Source organism: Carex rostrata, chromosome 1, assembly GCF_964058835.1.
Source record: "Carex rostrata chromosome 1, lpCarRost1.2, whole genome shotgun sequence".
Taxonomy (NCBI): Eukaryota; Viridiplantae; Streptophyta; class Magnoliopsida; order Poales; family Cyperaceae; genus Carex; species Carex rostrata.
In genome coordinates this window covers 9,868,831-9,886,127 of record NC_135918.1, presented here as the reverse complement: position 1 = coordinate 9,886,127, position 17,297 = coordinate 9,868,831, and the positions used below count along the sequence as shown (strand labels likewise).

Genomic DNA, 17,297 nt, shown 5'->3' with positions numbered 1-17,297 from the left:
TTCATTTAAAAAATTAAAAAACACTGCAAATGATTGTCCTTTCATAGTTATTAATATATGTTTTATATTAAATAATTATAAAAAAAATAATATTATCATTTTATCAGGTATTGATAGGGGTATCCGGTCGGGTTCGATGATGGATCGAATAATTAAATGAAATTCATAACCTACCCATTACAATATCAGTTTCGGTTCGGATCCGGGTTGAATATTAAATTATTAATTTTGTAACCGTATCCATAATTGAATCGGTTATATTTTTTAAACCATACCCTATTTAAATTAATCAGATTCGGGTCAGTTCCAGTTCGGATCCAGGTCAATTCCGGAGCGGATCCGAATTATCGAGTAAAAGTAGCACCTCTATCCCTCACTCTTTCACACCTTTTTCATTTTGTCTCTCTCACCTCTTCTAGTTTTCACATCCAACATAGCGATACCTTTCCCTCTCTCTCGTCTCTATCTTCTTGAACGGAGAGAGAATGAGAGAGAGGGGAGGGAGCCGAGTGGAGCCGACCGGAATCGAGAGCGTGGTATCATCGAATCTTGAAGTGTATAGCCTTTACTACCCCCATCTTGATTGGAGCACGGTGGTGAGCAAATTCGGCTGTTGAAGCGCAGAGGCTATCAAACGAAAGCGGATCCGGTTGTGGAAAGAAATGAAAAAAGAGGTAATAGAGTGTTTAAGAGTATGCATATAAGATTAGTTAATTTGAGTCATTTATGAGATTTCACGAGAATAAGTGCCACTCACTTCCGAAAAACAAAAAAATTGATAATCCCGGATGAGCTTTATGCCTAGAATGGCAAACTTGCGATAAATTAAAATGAAACTTGCAGATAATTTTTCTAGAAGGTTTAGGGTTGTAATTTGTAAATGTGCTTGTATTTATTTTTGTTATTTTTTTTATTTCCCTCTCTTTACTTTTACTAACTTTTTTTTTTTAATAAAATTGATATATGCTAAGATTACTTTAGAAGAAAAAAAAAACATCTTAGTGGCACAGACACTGGATGGAAATCATTGAATTGGACCCCGTACCTATTCAATTTCTTTATTATATATACATTATAAACATGTGCGATTATATATCAACTTGGGAAATCTTTTGAGTGGTACCAATTAACTAAGTGCGGTTAGTTGAAACTTGAAAACCAATCACAAAGTAAGTAATATATATGAAACGTGATAAACATAATACATATGCCTAATTTAAGATATGTATCATGAGATTTGAGATTTGTGGTTAAATTGGTGGTATGAAATCAAGTGTACAATAGTTGGGCATGGGGATTTTATTTGGATTTTGCGGGAAGCAAAACAAAGTGGGTGCTTAAGTGGAGGTGGATTCCCCTGTTAGCCACTCAAATCCTATAATCTAATCTACTATAGTAATCTACCTCAGCCTCTAACAATACAAAATCCATCACAGATCGATTATATATATTATATATATAATAGATACGCAAGGATATATTGGGCTCTGAAAAGTTATATGTATATATGCGTCTTGTCTTTATTACTATATTTTTCTTCCTCTAAAGATGCACCACTAGCTACCTAATTAAGACTGTTGCTCACTCACTTGCTTGTAGCTGACTTTTTACAAAAGAAAGAAAAATTATATATGTTACCCAAACTACTAATTTATTGCAACATACGTACAATACCATATATTCTACAAATAGGATATATAGAGGTATCAAAACAACTAATTTTTTTTAAAACAATTTTTGACAAAATACAAATTAAATACCATACCAATAAATAAAATTGTCGGACATTGTTAATCATGTCATTTAGATAGTCATAATATCTGCGGCCATTTTTATTAAAACCCTAAAAAAAAAGTTTTTTTACAGATTTGCCCTTGCATTCGTTTTTTTTTTAAATTGCCCCGACCGCCTGACCCACGGGCGGCCCACCCTCCCTAGCAGACCACCCAGGCCAGGGGTGGCTGATATCTTGCAAACTTATCTATATTCCGACCTGTATTTTGTACCAAAACCTGTGTTTAAAACTATTAAATCGGTCGTATTTCATTAAAATATCTATAGAATGTGATACTGTTGCAAGTTTGTTCTTATTTTGCAGGAATCAAGAGAAATCGAGGAAGAATATGAAATTTAGAAATTTTTACACGGTCCGGACAGGATTTTGTACGAGTCGTATCAACCTTGACTTAGCCACAGAAGAAACATAGAACTTGTTTGGCCCGGACATGATTGTGTACGGGCCGTGTCAGGCAAATCCAGAAACAGATCCAGAATATGGAAACAAGGCCTATTGAAGGAAGGTTGGTCAGAAAAGCATATAAGCGGGATTTCTTGCACCAGAGAGCTAATTTTGGAGCATAGAAGCATTCCTAGAGTTTTGGATTGGCGGCTATTGCTTGGAGGCGAAGTTGAGAAGTAAAAGACGCGAGTTTTGTTGTGGATCTTCTTCTTCTTTGGGTTTTATCATGACTTATTATTATCTTATCTGTTTTATTTGCTTTAGAACTATGCTTGAGTAGATTTCTTTGTTTCTAGGATTAAGATGTAATCGAATGTTTTGTTTTGCATGATAGTTATTGGATTTTTGTGTTGGAATTTGTGTATGCTTGATTGTGTTTGATTTTAATTGCTTAGATTAAATTGTTTGATTTTTATTAGTTTGTCACTAGATGCATGATCACATCTAAAGCGCATTTCAACATTTATAATCTTTCAACCAAAACTAAGTACATGTGAACATTTTCTCTTATCGACAGATAAGATGTTACTTTTAGAATACCAAACAAGCAACTAGGTAATCCGGACCAATATGAAAGTTGAGGTCTGGAATCTGACGAGGGTAAATATTGCAACTCCATACCATGTTTTATGAACCAATATACGAGAGTTGAGGTTTAGGAACATTAGGTCTGGTTAGTAGAACCCTACACAAAGGAACAACACAAAGAGCAAGTAACTGGTGCATTAACTCGAAGTCCACACGGCCCGTGTAACTCGATACGATCCGTGTACGAAGCTACACGGCCCCTGTCAGGAACTGAGAGGCAGAACTGAGATGAGTCTGAAACTCTGGAAACGTTTTTTTATTATTGATTTAAACCAAGTTAATTTACTTTCTTACATTTAATTATTGTCATTGAACTAATTAGGAACTTAAATACCAAAAACCAACATTTTCTCACTTCTAGTCGTTTATTAATTTAAGTAGAGTCTGGTTAATACTTGAACCATCCCTTGGATCGATACCTAAATATACTGCTCGATAGGATTGTGCACTTGCAATCTGAATCAAAAGGTGTAACAAAGGTTTAAAAGGTACAGTTTACTATACTGAAACTTTGTGCATACGCTTTTGTGTGAACAGTGGTCCACTAGGGACCAGACCACCTAGGGTCCAGGCAGTCCTCTTTTTTTTTTTTTTTTTTTTCTTTTTTAGAGAGATCTTAATATTTTAATTTAAATAATTTTATGAAGAAAAAATCTTCTTGTTTAGAGTGTATGCCAAAAAATAAGATATTTGATATATTTATAAAGAGTTACGACATCACTCCATAAATATATCAAATGTCTTATTTTTTTTTTTTTGGCATACACTCTAAACAAGAAGATTTTTTCTTCAAAAAATTATTTAAATCAAAATATTAAGATCTTTCTAAAAAAAAAAAAAGGACCACCCAGACCCCAGGCGATCTGGTCCCTAGTGGACCGCCCCAGGTCCGGGCGGTCTGCTAGGGAGGGTGGGCCACCCGTGAGCCAGGCGGTCGGAAAAAATTTTTTAAAAAAAAAGGGAATGCGGGGGCAGATCTGTAAAAAAAAATTAGAATTTTAATAAAAATGGCCGTAATATCTGATTTGATTTCAGTGAAGTTAGATGTTAATAAAGTATATTTTAATGAGTTAGAACTTAGAACCCAATTAGTTATTTGAACCTGATTTTTTCTTTTTTATTAGGTAAAGTTGGAGATCAAGTCACCCAACTATTTAATATTTTTGTTTTATAACAAAAAAAATTTCTCATTGAGTTTCAAACCCATAACTTCTCCCATAGAAATCACGTGCCTTTATCACTAGACCAAAGACTAATTCTTAAACCTAATTTGTTATTTTCTTGCCCTACTACGAAAATTCTGAATTTGTCCATCCTTGCTTCTCTAAACGATCAAGTTCTATAATTTGTCGAGACTTACAAAGTTATAAGTTTTCACAGTTACGTTGCTCACCTAAATCCTAAGTTCAAGTCTTCGATCGGTCTCCCTGTAAGTTTAATAGATTTCACTGTAATTTAGGTCAGGGATTGCATGCATTAGGTTATCTAATTAAGTTTCTATATATGCAAATAAGACCTTAAATTAATAAAATAATCCTAAACCAATATCACAGGGGTACTCACATATCTCGAATTAAGAATTACTTGCATATATAATAATTAAACAATAGAATCGCAGAGAATAAATCAATGCAAGAGTATAACAAGAACAAAATTAACTGGAATACTATCGAAGTGTCGGATTTACATGCCAAAACCTTAGGAGGTAAATTCACCCATTCATTGGCTATAAAATACAAAATCAAAGTAATTAATACACATACAAAATAAATATAAAAAAGAGAGATAAATTAAACCCTTGAATTATGATATCCTTGTCCTCAAATCTTGTTGTTGCATTGCTTCTTCAAGACCTCAGAGACAAAAAAATTGGTTCTTTGGTTGTTTCCATCTGATGATAAATTTGTGCAAATTCCTTTTCAGGAGTTGGGAGGAGCGTGGATCCACTCCTTTGGGAGGTTTTAGGAGGTGAAGAGGTGAAGAAGCTGCTCCAAAAGCTATTCTGGATCGTAACTCTAAATGTAGTTTTCTAGTCGATCGCTTGGAAATTAATTCTTGCGCCTCAAAAGGAAATTTGTCGGCCTTGTCTGAATTTCAACAGGTGTTCTGTCCAGGCCATTCGGCTTGTTTCTAAATAGAAGTAAACACAAAAATAATTGGTCAAGGCAATCATAATAGTAATTAACCTGATCTGAATTGGTATCTAAATTAACGTAAAAACAAGATAACTGATCCAATTTCCATTGAAAATCCTATCAAAATATATATCTAGCTAATTAGCACTTAACAATGCCTTGTTAAAAATCACTCATAATTTGTGCGTTGAAAGAAGTTTCAGCACACCTACTTGCAGTGTTTTAACCCTTCATAAGGATATATATCAGTATAGCTGTATAGGCACTTACGGCTATTATTGTTATGTGATTCTGATGGTTTCTTTTGAACCATAAGCAGATAAGCCATAAGAAGAAGAAAAGCGACACCTGAGTAGCGATTAGATCACATGAAAATTTCCTCTGTTGCAGCGCTTCTCTTCTCCACACATCTAGTGGTAGAACTTGGAAGATTGTTTGAATTTCTTTATTAGAAATGGGCCGGGCCCAGAATCAATCTGAAGTGGAAATATAGATGAATGGATCGATGGGTGTCGCTTTCTTCAAATATTTCGGCCGCCGCCTTAGATAAGATAATAAGCTGAGCATAAACGTACTCTAGGGCCTAGGCCTAGATCGCTCAAACCCGAGATAACATACTTGATGATCCGTCAAAGTGTCAAACAATGTGAACATATTGACCCGAAGTCAAGTCAACTATGAAACTGACAATCACATGTTTGGCGCCTACCTTGTGCGCATCCAATTTACTTTTACTGTTAGTTTTACTGTTTATTCCCACTTGCACTGAATCAATGATTACTTAATTTGTACTGGGCGACTGGGGAGTGGGGATCGAGGAGGAGTGCTGAAGAAACGGAAATTCACATCTTGCCTGACTGAGCAGCACAATTGAATCGGACGGTTTGAAATTGGAATTTTTAACTTGACATGAATCTCAAAGCAGAAGCACAAATGTCATTCCGAGCATCCACCGGCTGAAATTAAATATAAATATGAATCGTGAGTCAGGTACCTGCGACTGGGAGGATACAGATCCAAGAAACGGTTGGTCAAACGAGATCTTAATTAATCCAGGACAGTTGGAACAGAAAGATTCTTCGCACATCCCAATTATTCATTCTCATTTTCAATCACTGAATTGCCTGCCATTAATTAATTTCTAATACATTTTCAATCAGTGCATCTAATTTAATTTCTTTATTATTTTTGAAACTTAGCAGTGGCTGCTAAGATGTTCTGCATCTAATTTTCAATTTGTTAAATAAAATATTTCACAGGAGTTGAATTATTGAATTAGCTTGCTTAATTAACAGCATCTTTAATTTGGCCGGCGTTCATTAACTAATCAGCTATTCTTTCTTTCTTTATATAAAAGTAACAAAAAGAAGACATTAATATAATAGCATTGACTTATGACCCAACAACATAATCTAAGTAACGACAGGGGAATAGCTAGCCAATGGGGATGATCGAACTCCAATTTAAGATTTGAATCGATTAATCAGCTGCTAGTGCTAGTATAGTAATAGTAGCCGTAGATGGCAGAGAAAACAATGAAAACCCGGCGGGTGTTGCTGTTCCCCTTTCCATTCCAAGGTCACATCAATCCGATGCTCGAACTCGCAGCCGTGCTTCAATCACGCAACTTCTCTGTCACCATCTTCCACACAGACTATAACTATGAAGCTGTCCATCCCTCCAAGTTCCCTTCCTATCGTTTTATCACAATCCCCGATCGGGTTTCACAGCTCACATCATCTTCACAGGATCACGTCCTCTCCCTCATCCGTGTGCTCAATGACAACTGCACTACGCCGTTCTGTGAGAGCTTGGCTCAGGTGTTGTCTGAAGATGATAGGGAATCATTTGTGCCATGTTTGATTCTGGACATGCATTGGTACAAGATCAATCCTGTCGCTAAGATGCTTGGAGTGCCAACGCTCGTGCTGAGGACCGGTAGCGCTGCTAGTCTGAACGGCTTTATTGCACTTCCGGCTTTGTACAGAAAGGGTATTCTACCATCAAAAGCAGGTGAGTTGACCGACGAGTTGACCTCTCTGTTTTTTTTTTCTTTTTTTGCAATCAAAGCCCGTAGGCATTTATTGATAATCACCACAAAAAAGTAGCATTACAGGGATTGTTATAATAGCACTAGGTGACTCGTATAGAAAACATAATAGTTCTTTATCTAAACAAAGGAAAGGTGAACCCTGTGTAACTCCATCCTTCTATTCTGCCCTTCTTGGCGAGATAGTCAGCCAAATCGTTTTGACTTCTCTCAACATGCAATGCATGCAACTGTAATCTGGTCTTGCCTTGAAGACTTTCCAGCAACAGAACACCTCCGAGAATTAAAGCTCTCCAATCAACATCAGTGGGCGGCATCCGATTCAAACAAGCCTTAGCTAAAATCTCACTATCTGTTTTAAAAAGGCACGATTGTATTTGTATCTCCATCTGTTTCTTGATTATCATCGTTGGAAATTAATGTTACAATTAATTATTTTATTACTTAATTAATTTCTAGCTATAATTGGTATATCATTAATTTGGTCACATGACATGTGATCAGAATGGGAACTGGAGCTGGCAGTAGAGGAGCTGCCTCCGATGAGAGTGAGAGACATGATTGCCGTGGGCAACGACCCCGAGCAGCTCTTGAATTTTGTGGTGCTAGATGCCGAGAATGCCAGAACCTCATTGGGCATAATAATCAACACATCAAAGGCCATGGAAGGAGCTGAATTGGATAAACTGCAGCGCGATCTCGCACTTCCTGCATTTGCAATCGGTCCGCTCCACAAACATGACACGATCACCCTGGAGGCAGCAACCACAAACACAACCCCAAATAGCTGCACATTAAAATTGCTTGAGCGGAAGCGGGATCAGGATCGGCTCTGCATGGAATGGCTGGACTTGCATCCCCCAAAATCAGTGCTTTATGTCAGCTTCGGAAGCCTGGCATCGATGGATTCCAAGGATTTCACAGAGATGGCATGGGGGCTGGCAAATTCCGGTCAGCCTTTTCTATGGGTTGTTCGGTCAGGGTCAGTTGAAAGCGTTCTGCATGTCGAGCTGGCGCTACCAGATGGATTTCGGAATGCCACGCATGGTATTGGAAGGATAGTTGAGTGGGCCCCACAAAGAGACATTCTGGCACACCGTTCCATTGGCGGCTTCTGGACACACTGCGGTTGGAACTCGACGGTGGAGTCGATAGCAGAAGGCGTTCCAATGATCTGCACACCATTTTTCTCGGACCAGATGGGCAACACAAGATACGTGTCTGACGTGTGGAAGGTGGGTTTGGAGCTGCGCACACCACTGGAGAGAGGTAAGGTGGAAAGATCAGTTCGGAGGCTGATGACAACGGAAGATGGGGACGAGATGAGAGCGAGAGCGGGGGATCTGCAGGTGATGCTCTTTGAGTGCATACAAAAGGAAGGCTCTTCGTATAAGGCCGTTGATGATTTAGTTGGATTATTGCTATCTTTATCTCTCTCACACAGCTCTGAGTGATATATAATATGGGGGATAGAATAAAACGGTCCCTGTTTGATGCGATCTATGCTTCATTAATTTGTTTTTATTTTCATTCAGCTTCTCTTCTTGCAAATACGCGTGTAATTTATCTTGCCGTTCTTCTTCTTCCACAATATGTTGTTTGAATTCCACAGAGGCACACAGACATAGAATTCGTATCTATATATCTTTTGCATTAAGAATAAGAAAGAGAAAGAGGCAGGAGCAGGGGTTTAGTATTCAAGTTGAAGGGTTTCATATAATATAAAGATTTAGATTTCTAATGTAATTATATTCCTATTATTATAATTGTTGTTATTGTTGTTTAATCAGGTTGGAACGCCTGATGTATGGGCTGGTCTTATAAGAAGCCTTAGTAAATGGGCTTATATGGGCTGTTATGGGCTTATAAGAGCCTCGGTTGGGTTGGGCGGGGCTGCGTAACATTTCTTCATTCTTGACGTGGCAATTAATGAAGCTTAATTTGTACTGCTTACCGACAACACAAGTACACAACTAACCCACGTGTTGAAAAATGAAGTACGCGGGGAATGCTATTAACCTAATTAGTCTCCTACCTAAAGTCCTAAAGGCACAAATTAATAAACCAAGATATGATTTACCAAATCAGTTACAATGTCAAAATACACTAATATATATTTGGTAGAGATATTCTAAGCAAATTAAAGGCTAAAATATTACATGATAAGATCTCATCTGATCATGATAAAATGATCGATCGGTAAGATTATTTAAATTAAGAAAGAAAAAGGCAGGCTGACGAAGTGATAATATGTTTAAATTATAGACTAAATCTCTTGTTAGTTCCACATTCCACATGATAATATATGTATAAACTATCAATTAAAAATAAAATTATTGAAAGAATTAGTGTGATGGCATATATATATAGCTAGGGTCAGTTACATACATTGAATGTTGACTGCGCCGATTGCTAAAGAAATAAATCTTAGATATTTAAAAATGTGATAGCAAGGTGATCGATGTCAAGTGGTAAAGCCAATTAATGAAGCTTTGTACTGCTTGCCACGTCTGTGCTGTGCTGTGCTGTGCTGTGAATCTTCGGCAGGGAAGGTTTTGAAGACGTAGCACTGTACGTACCAGACAGACACCATATCTTTTTTACGACAAATTGCCTCCCAGAAGAAGAACACTACACCTTCGATTTGGATTTGGATTTGGATTTGGGTTTGAAACTTTGAATCGATCGAGTTTAAAAGCATCAAATCACTCCTACGTACCAACTCAATTTGTCCACCACGGTCGTTACACCATTTGTCGCTTATGTTTTTTTTTTCTTTTTTCTTTCCGAAGGAATAGGAATCTGGCTTCGGTTCATTTGTTAGCTAGCCATGGAATTAGAAAATAAGAGAGGCCGCTGGAACTTGAGGTCATGTTTGTTTGATTGTGGGGTAAGGTTATTTCGGATTAAATTGTTTATTTTAAGTTAAAGATAGATTGAATTAATTATGTTTGGTTGGAAGCTGGTGGAGTAAATTGATGAATAGAGATAAAATTATAATTAAATGTCATTCTAACTGCATGATTTATAGGTGGAGTTAAGTTATTTCATATTAATTCAAATATTATTCCATCTTAATCTTTCAAATTTACATCTCGTGTAGCTCCTTAACGGTGAAGTAAAGAGTTTACTCCACCACTACTTTACAATCAAACACAAAATATAAATTATGTAGTAAGTAAAATTTGAATCCTCAAGTTTTCATAACTATAGCGGAGTACTAATCACTAAATTACAAGTAAATATTTTATATTTTATAAAAAAATATCGGACTACATAAAAAGTTATAAAAATAAAATTTAATTAAATTTTAATATACATAATTTAAAAAAATTGTAGGTGTGAATAAACATCCTCATGAATGAATTTAGATTCTCTCATACAGGTAGTTGTATGCATATGCTATTTGCAATGGCCGTACATGTCATACATATCATTTGATGCTAAAATTGTTAGAAATGAACACGTTACTTCTATGACATGTGCTGGCACAAAATGCTTTAGGTGTATCAATATATGCTCTCCTGTGTATTTTTTTAGTAAATGTTGGAGATCAAGCCAACTAACTATTTAATATTCACAAGAAATTTTTTCATTCAGATTTTGAACATGCGATCTTCTACATAAAGAGAGGGTTGCTTTTATTACTAGACCAACAACTGATTATTTTCTCATGTGTATTTTTGTTTAATTCGAAAAAAAAAATGTTGTATAAGCAAAGAAAGCATTATGTATATACCAGTGTTGTAAATAACAATATGTGGTCGTTGGATGGACAGGGTACCGCCAAGTGATTAATCGGAAATAATCAGTCAAAATAAAACGAGGAGGGTTCAAATGCACCCAATTTTTGTGCACCCAAATGCACCCTATCCTTTTTCTCTATTTTCATAGTCCGAATAGTCAATCTGAACCGTTAGATGCGATCTAAATATTAAGATGTGCTTGGAGACCAAATTTTACATTTTTTGGAATTTTTTTACTATTTATTAAGCCAGTTTGAAAATCGCTGATCCAATGGTCCAGAAAATGTAAAATCAGCGATTTTCAAAGTGGCTTAATAAATAGTAAAAAAATTTCAGAAAATGTAAAATTTGGTGTCCAAACATATTTTAATATATAGATCGCATCTAACGGTTCGGATTAACTATTCGGACTTTGAAAACAGAGAAAAAAGAATTTGAAAGATAGGTGCATTTGGGTGCACAAAAATTTGGGTGCATTTGAACCCTCCTCAAATAAAAAATAGTCGCCCGAGTAGTCAGAAAAAAATTGTAACAGAATCACCGCCAATAACTAATCAATCGATTAATCCGTCTAAACATTCGTTTTTTACAACATTGGTATAACATTGGTATATACGGGTGGATTGGTGGTTTAGTAAAATACACTTGGATGTGAACGTGTCCATTCGAGAAATAAATCTGCAAAATCTGTTATATATATATTCTGGTCTCAATCGTTCAAATTTTAACATAGTTTTTCATATATAAACGAATTTATTGCCGTCCATTCGAGTTTCAATATCAATATATAGGTGCGGGTTTTTTTTCTTAGGCATTTGCCTGGTCGTGCCGTTGAGTATGTACGTATGTGTTGTACTTGTACTAAATAAATATGCGTCGTATTTGATTTATTCACCAACTGACAATCAATAGTATTAATTGCAATAATTACTTTTGAATAAAATATGTTATCAATACTTAAAAAAAGTGAAAGTTATATTTTTTATGACCGACTAATTAAAAAGACAAAAAAGGACCTCCCTAAGGGCCTCTTCGGACGAATCACTGTTCAATTGAATTTTTTTTTTCTCACTTGAACAGTGTTTTTCAATTCAATTCCCGTGCCCGTGTCCATTCCCATTTGTCGACTGAACAGGCCCTAATAAGATATCTACAAAATATAAAAAATCATAGAAAGTGCAAAAAAAGAGGTGGAGAAATTTGTTTTTAGTTAATTGTTAGTTGTGAACTAATTGACATTTTTATTAGACAGGAATTCATTCAATAAGGAAGAGACGGATAGATTATATAGAATTGATTGGAGAAAGAGCATTAAGAGGGAGAGCAGATGACCTGTCTTTCGGAGTGCAGAAAAATTATGCTCTCTCTATCCCTGCAACTAGGACCGGTCACTTTTAAAGAAGACTGGTTACTGTTTATTTTTAAATTTGGAATTTACTAACCGTGACTTTGAGAGCAGAAATTTTCTGTCCAAAGAGAGCAGAGAATTCGATCACATTAAGAGGAGCGGATGGAAGCAAAGCCGAGCGAATGTTAACCAGCGCCAAAGTTTAATTATTGAGTTGATAAATGAACTCTACCGACTACCGACTAACCGAGTACCGTCTACGCTCTAATTTATGTGGTCTATTGCATAATTAAAGAACACATATACTCATATACTATACAACATTACAAATAGAGGAATCAATCATGAGAAGTATGAGAAGTAGATAGACCAGGTACAGCCTCCAGGAGCTAACAGCAGTAGCACCACTCTGGACTATTCGACGAAGAATAAATATTGAAAGTAGCACTTGTGTCATTATGTCCATTATTTTTTTTTTTTATATGTTTCATCTCAAATTGGATTGGAAAGTAAGTTGGACACAACAACAAGCAAACCTATATTTGCTTTAATTTTGTAAAAGGTCCAATTTGAAGCAAGAAGAATAAGGGAGGAAATAGAATAAGGCAAATAAGGCAAGACTCTTACCGTAAGAGACATGTAGAGGGGAGATAATTGGGCGAGGGAGGGCGACAGGAGCCATGTACCAGAGACTGAGAGGAGATTGGTGTGACTGCACAGTGTGATGTAATTAGTTTAATTATTATTATTATAATTGTTGATGTTAGAATTTTTGTTAAGTATTTATTAGTCCCTCCTCTCCCCTCCCTTCTCCTCCATTGTTTAATTTTTTGTTTGTGAGATAAACTAGAGGAAGAGGATGCATTTGCCATTTGCCATTTGGCATTTACTTCCACAAGTAATTGAATAAACTAAAAAGGAGGTGGAAATTGAAATTAAAATTGAATTAAATTAAATTAAGGACTAAGGGAGGGAGGGAGGGAGGGAGGGAAGGAAGACCCATCTCGATCAATGGGAGTTCGGTGCTCAAGAGTGTCGGCCTGCCTCTGGCTTCCTGACTTCAAACATTCCACATCCACAGATGGCCTTGCAGAGAATGGCCATAGCCTTGACTACCCGGCATTCTCATTCGAGGAGTTCAGCCTTGAGGAGCTGCGAGCCGCCACAGACGGCTTCTCTACCCACCGCATTGTCTCCGAGCACGGGGAGAAGGCCCCCAACATTGTCTACCGCGCCACCCTCTTCCGCTCCGGCCGCACCGCTGCTGTCAAGCGCTTCCCCAAGTCTGCCTGGCCTGATTCTAAGCAATTCCTTGTAACTTATTCAACCTCTTTTCCCATGTTCATTTTCATTGTCATTTACATTTTACATTTACCCCCTTGTACTTGTACTTCTCTGGTCTCAACTTATCCTGATTAATTAATTTACGCTCATCATCTTCACTTGCACTTACACTTGGACTTGCACTTCTGCTTGTCTGTGTCTCTCACCGACCGTGCTATGCATATCACAGGAGGAAGCAAAGGCCGTAGGCCGGCTGAGAAGCGAACGGCTCGCTAACCTCATTGGATGCTGCTGTGAGGGAGGGGAGAGGCTCCTTGTTGCCGAGTTCATGCCTCATGAAACCTTAGCCAAACACCTCTTCCACTGTATGTTTGCTTTCTAATTTCCTTCTATTCACCTTACAATTTTCAAAGCTAGATTTTTGAACAACTATTTCTCAACTAATAAAATTAATGAAAGACAAATATTGGTGAATGTAATGGCAGGGGAAACACAACCGTTAAATTGGGCAATGCGGGTCAGGGTGGCTCTGTACTTGGCGCAAGCATTACAGTACTGCAGTAGCCGAGGGAGAACTCTCTATCATGATCTTAATACCTACAGAGTCTTGTTTGATGAGGTTCTTTATTTATTTTCTTTTTCGGTGCTTGTGTGTTTTTCCTCAGGCAGGACTTCTATGTTTACTAATTGTACTCAATTTTGTAGGATGCAAACCCGAGATTGTCTTGCTTTGGCCTTATGAAGAATAGTAGAGATGGGAAGAGCTACAGCACAAACCTCGCCTTCACGCCTCCTGAGTACCTTAGGACAGGTTCGTACTTCTCCATCAAGAGATTACTAAAACTTATCATGTTATGTTTTTCCTTTCTTCTGTCATACCTTAATTTTGCTATATATAACTAGTTTTATTACAGAGAGCAAGCACTCTGTGATCATCTTGTACTAATGGGACAAATCTGTAGCTCCGCCTTAATTTCTACTAATGGCATCAAAACATGAACATAATGAGGCTAGATTTAATTTAATTGAAGCTTAAATTAGATATCACAAGCTCAAATGAGGGTTAATCACACTGTTTGGGATAAATTCAGGTTGATTGGGGAAAATCCTGCACAAACAGTATTTATTTAGGCTCAAGTGGGCTGAACTTATTTTGTTCCTTTAGTTGGTTGAGCGAGGGGCTGTGATGTCCCTGCCTAAACTATAGAGCAGTGGAAGTTTCATTTAGTGCTCGAAAATTCTATAATTGTATCTGGATCCTTTGGCAGGTAGAATTGTTCCAGAGAGTGTTGCATATAGCTTCGGTACCCTTCTTCTTGATCTTCTTAGTGGGAAGCATATTCCTCCAAGTCACGTAAGTTTTCTTCCAATTACCCTCGTGCATTGTACTAAAGCTGTATATCTTTAATCATCCTTGATGGGAGCAGTGAGCAAGTGATGGGTTTTTGCTTGATTACGGAAGTAACATAGATCAAATTAAACATGGTTTTGTGGCACAGGCACTTGATATGATCCGAGGAAATAACTTTCTGGTGCTGATGGATTCATGTTTGGAGGGGCATTTCTCAAATGCTGATGGAATGGAGTTGGTGCGCTTGGCCTCTTCCTGTTTGCAGTACGAACCCCCAAACAGACCACTTATCAGGTCCCTACTGGCTTCTCTAACATCCCTTCAGAAGGATGCTGCTGTACTTTCTCTCTTTATTTTTTCCTTTTAACTTTCGTACCCTTTCATTTCTAGCATTTTTATTAGGAAAATCTGCATATAGTCATTTATACATAATCTGGAAATATCAAAAAGTCCTTGCCCCTTTTCTGCAATCAAGGAAATTCCCCGCATTATTGAACCAGGCCATGAGGTAGTTAGCTTTTGCTGCTGTTAAATGATCTATAATTGATGAGAAAGTAATTTTTTTATAATTAATAATTAATGGGTTTATCTGAACTTCTTATTGTATTTTAGGAGTTGTGTACAGTAGAAATATTTTAGTAGGTTTTTGCATTGTTTTTTCTTGTTGCCTCATATTCTTCCTTTCTTGCCCTTGCATTTATTATCACTCATATTATGGGGCTAGTTTCTGATACATGAAATATGACAGCTTCCTTCGCATGATCTAATGGGAATTACACTTGGAGTGCAACAGCTGGATCAAAACTTGCCGCTGTCTCCTCTGGGAGAAGCATGTGCCAAGGGAGATATCAATGCTATTCATGATATTTTGGAGAGTGCTGGATACATGTACGATGAGGGTGTCGTCAGTGAGGTGATTGGTTCAGTTTTGCTATTATTTTCTTGTCCTAGTGTTCTACCACTTAAGTTCTTTGCAAAATTAAAGCATTGAAATTGGTAGCTTGTGTCAGACTGAATATGGATCCATCTGTGGTATCGTGGCCTTTTCATTTTCGAAGCCTAGTAATTTGATTCTTCATTATTTTCCTAGTTGGACCCAGGGAGGAAGGGGGGGGGGGGAGAGACAGAGACAGAGAGGAAGAGTAATTGCTGCTAATGTTGAAATGTTGAGTCATACGTGGATTTGATACTCATGTTGCAATAAGAAATGTCAATTAAAAATTGTGCTGTTAATTTTGACTTGTATATGCAGCCATCGTTCCAAATGTGGACCGGCCAAATACAGGATGACCTCAACTTCAAGAAGCAAGCAGATGCTGCCTTCGGAGCCAAGGACTTCACCACTGCAATTACTTCCTATACTCAGGTAAAATACAGCTTCAATTCAGATGTGTTGACCTGGTACACATTGCAATGAGATTCTGAAACATTGACTGAGAATACAAAAGTTTTCAGTCTGCTTATATATGTAAATTCCTGGTACTATTATTATAGTAATTACTTAGAAATGTTTTTCGTTATGCAGTTTATTGACAGCGGAACCTCAGTATCCCCAACAGTGTTTGCACGGAGGTCGCTGTCGTACCTGGCAAATAGGCAGCTGCAAGAAGCAATAGGAGATGCGATGCAAGCACAGGTGGTGTTCCCACAGTGGCCGATTGCTCACTACTTGCAAGCAGCCGTTCTATTCAGCCTCGGGATGGAGAGAGATGCTCAACAAGCACTGCAGCACGGTGCTAATTTAGAAGCTAAAATGAATAGCAAAGGGATGCATGTATAGCAAGCTTAATTAATTATTATTTAATATACGTATAGCAAGCTTAACATATATATGCCTCTATCCTCTCCTTCCTGTATCTACATTCATTTTCCTTCCAGTTTGCTTCTCTCTGTAGAGTCATACAGAGCAGATGGATGTTTGCACTGTACATTATTATAATTATAGTTATTATTTATTAGTTACCAAGTAACATGGGTAACTAACATGTTGATTTGGCGAGGATTTTTAATTTTATAGAAGGGCGATGTTAGAGTTGAAATGATTTTCTGTTCTTTGTTATAAATGAAGCAGCTGGTGTAAGTTTGGTTTTGTGAGTAGAACTAGGGTGTTCTTAAGTTCACCAAGCATTTTTCTGAACTCAACTCTAAAATCTATCGGATTAGCGACGAATTCAAACCGTTAAAATCTTTCTATCTTATAAGTGATGTGTCTACATATAAAAAATTTAAAATTTAAAATTAATTTTGTATAGAATCAAGTGATCAAAAGATGCTTGAAAAATGAATGCTTTAAAATTAATTTATAAATCTTCTAATTTTGACCACTTAACTTTAGACTAAATTAATTTGAAATTTTAAAATTTTCACATGTAGATGCATCACTCATAAAATAGAAGAATTTCAACATTTTCGTTTGAAACTAATTTAATATATTTTAGAATTAAATTCGCAAAGAGACTTATCTAACTTAGGAACACCCTAGTTCCACCCTTGCTTTTGTAACAGAGAATCCAATCCAACACCGACAAGCACAACTCATAGATTAAAAAAAGTTGC

The 17,297-nt window shown here is 36.9% G+C and overlaps 2 protein-coding genes across 2 annotated transcripts; both read left to right on the top strand.

Annotated features, from left to right (window-relative positions):
- The first annotated feature begins 6,397 nt into the window (after nucleotides 1–6,397).
- Nucleotides 6,398–8,552, top strand: LOC144557213 (UDP-glycosyltransferase 76B1-like). Its single transcript, XM_078305756.1, has 2 exons — nucleotides 6,398–6,975; nucleotides 7,517–8,552. Exons 1-2 carry the CDS (start codon nucleotides 6,483–6,485, stop codon nucleotides 8,464–8,466), a joined length of 1,443 nt encoding a protein of 480 aa, XP_078161882.1. The 5' UTR covers nucleotides 6,398–6,482; the 3' UTR covers nucleotides 8,467–8,552.
- Nucleotides 8,553–12,888: 4,336 nt separating this feature from the next.
- Nucleotides 12,889–16,711, top strand: LOC144557204 (serine/threonine-protein kinase BSK5-like). The gene is made up of 9 exons (XM_078305746.1): nucleotides 12,889–13,420; nucleotides 13,620–13,755; nucleotides 13,876–14,009; nucleotides 14,096–14,201; nucleotides 14,659–14,744; nucleotides 14,890–15,078; nucleotides 15,490–15,654; nucleotides 15,994–16,107; nucleotides 16,267–16,711. Exons 1-9 carry the CDS (start codon nucleotides 13,118–13,120, stop codon nucleotides 16,519–16,521), a joined length of 1,488 nt encoding a protein of 495 aa, XP_078161872.1. The 5' UTR covers nucleotides 12,889–13,117; the 3' UTR covers nucleotides 16,522–16,711.
- The last annotated feature ends 586 nt before the right edge of the window (nucleotides 16,712–17,297 follow it).